This window comes from Pteronotus mesoamericanus, unplaced genomic scaffold (genome assembly GCF_021234165.1).
Source record: "Pteronotus mesoamericanus isolate MK-2021 breed Mesoamerican mustached bat unplaced genomic scaffold, CSHL_Meso_final scaffold_99, whole genome shotgun sequence".
Lineage (NCBI taxonomy): Eukaryota > Metazoa > Chordata > Mammalia > Chiroptera > Mormoopidae > Pteronotus > Pteronotus mesoamericanus.
The window spans coordinates 12,139,726-12,145,809 of NW_026555330.1; the positions used below are offsets into that span (position 1 = coordinate 12,139,726).

At 59.1% G+C, this 6,084-nt stretch overlaps 1 protein-coding gene across 1 annotated transcript; it reads right to left on the reverse strand.

Annotated features, from left to right (window-relative positions):
• Positions 1 to 2,897: 2,897 nt before the first annotated feature.
• On the reverse strand, positions 2,898 to 4,040 carry GPR88 (G protein-coupled receptor 88). Its single transcript, XM_054564800.1, has one exon. The coding sequence runs from the start codon at positions 4,038 to 4,040 to the stop codon at positions 2,898 to 2,900; it is 1,143 nt and encodes a 380-aa protein (XP_054420775.1).
• Between the last annotated feature and the right edge of the window lie 2,044 nt (positions 4,041 to 6,084).

The window sequence follows — 6,084 nt, forward strand, 5'->3', positions numbered from 1 at the left end:
AATGCCCTCACAGCCTAGACCTCAGCCACGCACGTGCGAGCCGGTGGAGGAGGCACAGTGGGGCAGCCCACGGCTGCCGTTAGGGTTTTGTATTCCTGAGTGGATAACACCTGGTTTCTTTCGGATCGGAACACAATCTCCATTAACGTAACTCCAACAACAGTCCAAGCTGGTGACCTAGAAAGGCACTTTCAGGCACATCCTCGCTGCTTGGAAATTAAAAGTGAATCAGTCCTTCCACGGTAATTACCAGGACACAGAACCTCAGGTGGGCCTTCCGCGCGGCACTGAGCCAGCGGGACACGGCTCTCGGCCTTGGCCAGGAGCCTTGCGGGATGTCAGGTGCAGGAAAAGCTGTTTCTCTGTGTGGGAAATACTGATGGAGACATTGGGAGAAATCGTTTGCAGCATCCACGGGGAGAAACAAGGAGAAAGGCCTAATTAAAAGAAGGCCTTTTTAAAGAATTGAACTTATTGGGGTGACACTGGTTAATAACATTATCTAGGTTTCAGGGGTACAATTCTATGCTACGCCATCAGCATATTGTATGGTGTGTTCACCACCCAAAGGCATCTCCTTCCATCACCGTTTATCTCTCCTTTACCCTCTTCTACCCCCTCTTCCCTCTCTCCTCTTTGTAGTCTCTGTTTAATCCCTTCGCCCACCTCACCCAGCCCCGCCCCCACCCCACCCTGCCAGCTGTCAGCCTGTTCTCTGTATCCAGGGGTCTGTCTCCGCTTTGGAAAAGGGTCCCCAGCCCCCCCACGAGGACAGTCCTCAGCTCTGCAGTTGTCGCAACCTCCTCCCCAAGGGACGTACGCACACAGCAAGGAAATTATACCTTTCTTTGAAATGCTGGTATCTGCACCCTGTTTCATTATGGAAGTGGAAATAATTTTAGAAACCAAAAATAAAATTAAATAAAGTCAGGACAAAGAATGTGCCTTGACCCCTGGTGCTTCGGAAGACGGTGTCACCCGTGTTGGTGACCAGGAGGGATGCGAGAAGACCAGAGACAGAAGACAACGCAGAGGAATAGTTGTCTCCACTTTAATTATCTGAATCAAGGAAAATGGGAACAGATGAAACCTTAGTAAGAGAGAAATGGTACATGCACTAAGGGAGATAGATCAATAAAACAACTGCTGACCTATTGTTGGTGATGAACATCCTTGCTGGGCTTTGTTTTACTACAGACACATCAAAGTTTCCTGCAACTCCCATAATTGTTCAAATGCACGCACGTCCTCAGTCTCCCGCCTTACAATGACCAGGAGGGAGACAAAGCAATCACCCAGGTGACAGAGGCGACTCAGCCCCGGTCAGACGGCTGACACATGTCTATTGTAAATTTCTTCCCGTTTCCATGTGATAAAGTGATTTTACACGATTGTGCATGTCCAAACTTTCTAAGTAAACTTAGTAAACCAGAGATGAAGATGACAAGCCTCAAATCATACATGTTAGAACGGGTTCCCATTTGAACCGCCTGTCGCTCATAGCTGTGTTTGTCACACCTCCGGTCACAGACACGATAGCAATGTTAATGCCATGGTCGTATACACAGCTGCATGAGAAGCAGTGCTGCCTCCTAATGGGTGGCTTTACCAAAACCCAAAGCGGGCACAGGTGGCTTTGCACACCACGCTATTGATCCATCTTGACTGCGGTTCCATTTGCAAGAGAAAGTCCCAGCTGGGCATTTTCTCATAAATTGGGTCAAGAGGAGAAGAATTCTGGGTAGCCAGAGGTGTCTCTGTGTCTCTTTTCAAATAATCAAAGGCTCCTTCTCCTGGCGTCCAGAAGAAGTAAAATGTCCTTGTCTCGGGGGTATTGCTTTAGTAGGCCACATGCCAGTAAGTTCTAGCATCTAGGAGCATGCAACAGCGGCTGGCATGAGCTACGCAGTCACGGTAGTATCAGGGTTTAATTAGGTCGTGTGCACTGAGATCTTTTTCATAGTAAAGAGAAAACAGAAGAACTGGCTTCCCCCCACAGCCATTACAGTAAAGAGTTCAAAGCTGCAATCACCCCGCTAGGGCAAGTCAGTGGACTGCGGAAGGAGCGGGCTGCAGCGCGCAAGCATGCTCACAGGACACGCGGACCCGTTCCTGAAACTCAGAAGCCTCCTGCGTCCTCAGAATCCCACGCTGGCTCAGAGCACCCAGCATCAGCACGACGGCAACGTGCCGCTCTAACACTCAACGCCACTGAAAGGGTAGTAAGGACTGGAAAATAGTATATCTGGTTTTTTTCTCACTGGCTAAGATTCTATCTCGTTCGGGAATGATTTTGCTTCATTTAAAAAACAAACAAACACACAAAAAACCCTTTTAAGAATAAAGGGCTGAGGTCTTTGTGGCCGTTCCTACGGGGCACACACCTCCGATTCCATTCTCCAGGGGAATGTACAAAGATAAATGACAGCAGAAGCACCCTGGAAGATGGGGTGCTTTCTGAAACACATGTGAAATATTCGTCCTTCTATCCAATGTATTACTGTCCTGCGCCTCCTGCAGATTCAGGGCGCTCCATACACATCATGAGACAATGAAGGTGGTAATGCGTTATCCCAGTTCTTTTTCCCAAATGGTTGAAATACATGAATTGGTCCTTTTCAAAAGTCAGTTTGCACGTTCTCTCAGTCTCTCTCCGGTGTTTTGACTTTAGGGTGTCTCTAGATCACAGAAACGAGGGGTAAAAATCAGGCAGCCGCCCCAAATGGCTTCGGGGTCCCCGTTCAGGGCAAGACCCTGGCTCCCGGGAGTGGGAGGCGAGCTCTTCGCACCAGTTTCCTGGGCGTCACGCAGGAGCCTTGGGCAGGGGGCCCTTTCCGAGGGCGGGAGGCGACGGGGAAGCCGGGACGCTGGGAGCCTAGACTCTCCGCCTCCCCGGGTCACCAGTGCTGGCCGGCGGCGCGGGTGCCCAGCGGCGCCTGGGACACGGCGGGCGCGGCGGGCGCGTCCCCCACGCCGGGCAGGACGGAGCGCACGGAGCGGCGGAACTCCTCGTTCCTCCACGTGTAGAGCAGCGGGTTGAGCGCGGACAGAGCGCAGCACAGGAGCCAGCTGGCCGCCTGCACTCCCCAGGGCACGGGCAGCGCGAGACCGCTGGCCAGGCTGACCCACACGAGCGGCTGCGTGGCCAGCAGGAAGACGCAGCACAGCAGCAGCACCGACAGGCCGCTGAGCCGTCGCTGCGCGCGGCGGGGCTGCAGCGGGGCCGGCAGGGGAGGCGGGGGCGCGGAGAGCGCGGGCAGCGCAGGGGCGCCAGGGCCCGGCGCGCGCGGGGCGGCGGGGAGCGCGGCGGCGGCGGCCGCGCAGCCGGGCAGCTGGTGCAGCAGGTGGAAGTTGAGCACGCTGACCCGCTTGACGCTGACGCGCACGCGGCGCACGATGCCCAGGTAGCAGTGCAGCAGCAGCGCCGTCTGCGCCAGCAGCGCGGCGGCCGCCAGCAGCGCGGGGTAGTGCACGCCCGGGGCCTCGGGGCCGGGGCGCGGCGCCCACGGCGGCAGCGCCAGCACGAGGCCCAGCGCAAGCGCCCAGGACAGCGCCAGCATGCCCGCCGTGTGGCGCCGCTGGTACAGCGCCTGGTAGGTGGCGGGCGCCCGGGTGATGAGCAGGTAGCGGTTCAGCGCCACGAGGCAGTGCGACAGCAGGGACACCGTGAGTCCCAGGCCCAGCAGCGCGCCCCGCAGCAGGCGGTAGCTGCCCCCCGCGCCGTCCCAGCCGCCGGGGGGCCCGGCCGCGCCGGCGGGCAGCAGCCCCAGCACCGCCTCCTGCGGCATCCAGAGGGCGCAGACGCTGAGGTCGGCAGCGCACCCGTTGACGATGAAGGCGTTGCTGGTGGTCTGCAGCTTGCGGAAGGACGACACGAGGTAGATGACCATGCCGTTGGCCAGCGTGCCCCCAATGGCCAGGCCGGAGTACAGGAGGGACACGGGGATGCGCCGGCCCGCCCACGACCCCTCTTCCTCGCAGAGCAGCAGCAGGGACCCTCCGGCTGTGGAGGACGCGGACTCGGAGGAGGAGTTGGTCATTCTGGCCGGCGCTTCACACCTCGCGGGCTAGCGCGGCGCCCGGCTGCAGGGAGGGCAAAGGCAGCCTTCAGCCTCCTGCCAGCGGCACAAAAGGCTGCAACAGGAACCTGGGCTGGGGGAGGGGGAGAGGCAGCCCGAGGAGACGGGGGCGGCAGATGACAGGTGCGTGCCTGGGGCGTGTCTCCGCGCCGGGGAAGGGCCTCTGCGCTGGGCCGGCGCCCGCGGGGGCCGTGCGCGGGCGCAACGCCAGGAACAGCCTCCCCCTGCCCCACGGGTCCACACTCACACACTCACCGTCACACTCGCACACGCACGCAGGGGACACTGCCAGGTGGAGCCCCTACTTTCCAGGAGGAAGCAGAGGTGTCCCAGCTGGGGAAAATGCCAGGGGAAAGGAGCTGGGGGTTACCTTACTTTGGGACTGGTCCTTAGCCGGCGGTGGCAGAGGGAGGGACGCCAGGAAATGCCTCCTCGTTAGCAGCATCTGTGGTCCCCAGATCAGCAGGACAAACTCAGCGGGGATCGGCGCCCAGAGAGAGTGCCCGCTCCTCCCAGGCAGCATCCACGCGCATGGTCCCAGGGCAGAAACCAGCAGCGGGCGGCGGCGTGGAGCCCGCTGAGCGGGCAGGGCCGCGGCAGGCTGTGAGCCCAGCCGGTGGGCAGGAGGCAGCGGGCGCAGGGGTGCCTGTCTGCAAAGCAGTAGCTGAGCTCCGCAGCGGAGCACCCACTCTGTGCTCGGAAGCAAGAGGGGTGGCTGACGAGCGAACCCACTCGAAGCTCTCTCCTGCTCAGTTACCCATTACCCAGGGAGAAGGCAGCCTTTCCAGGCGCGGAATGAATTATTCAACAGCTTCTAACTTGTGAGAGGAAGAAAAATATCTTGCTCCGAAAGTCCTGTAATTAACAAGTTTCTCCGCCTTGTCTTTTCTCTCTCTCTCTCTCTCTCTCTCAATCACCTTATTTTTCACCCCGCTTCATTTGTCTCTGCTTCCCCCTCCCCGCCCCCGAGCTGTCGATGCTAGAATAAAATGCAGTGTTCCCCCTCCTCCCAGTGTGCTGCATTCTGGGACCAAGAATTTCCCGGGGGGGTGGGATACTCCCAGGGCCCAGGACCCACCTCCTCCATCCCTCACCTTCCGAGAGAATGACTCTATCCTAACCAACTGACATGTATTTTGTCTGCGGTGCGGTGGGACACGGGTGATTATCCACAGAAAATCCTCTATCCGTTTAAATCACCATTTCATTTTCTTTCTAATCAGCAGCTCCTTTCAGAGTTTGGCTGGGGTTTCAGCCATGACCTGGTCAGAGGGTGGAAACACCGTCCGAAGGTGGGAAACGGAGTCGGGTGGGGCGGCGGCCAGGAGCCCGAGCAGACGCGGCGCACGCGCAGCAGCGCCCCTCGGCACCGCGCGCGGGTGCCCCGTCCCGCAGGTTCGCGGTCTGGCGGTGGCTCTGGCACAAGCACCGGCATCCGACGATAGGCCATCCCGAGTGGGAAACGTTGCATATCAGTCACCCCCCCCCACACACACACACACCCCCGAAGTCATTTTTCACCGGGAAACCATTACATTGGACACTTGGACTCCATACGGACTGGGGTCACGTGGCATTAACGAAACTCGCTGGGCAGGCTATCCGGGCTCCGGGGCTCTGAGCGGGGCCTCTAACGACGAGCCTGCGATGGGTCGTTTTCATGTTGTCAAATGCGAAGTTTCCGCTCAGCGACCCTGACCAGCAGCACCAGCATGGAAACTTGTTAGAAGTGATTTGGGCCCAGTGAGTCAGTCTCTGGCGCTGGGGCGCATGGGCCTCCGTTGCCACGAGCCCTCCGGGTGGCTCGGATGCTCGCTGACGTTTGCGGGCCACCGCCTAGACTGCCACCCTTGGCGGCGAGGCTGACGCTGTTGCTCCGGGACCACGTCCTCCCCCCGTTCTCACCTGCTCGCCCACTGCGCTCCTCCGCCTGCGCACCAGGTGCTCTGGGGACTTGCCGCCGGGCACGTGCCCGTCTCTCCTCTCGCTCCCACCCGGGCACCTC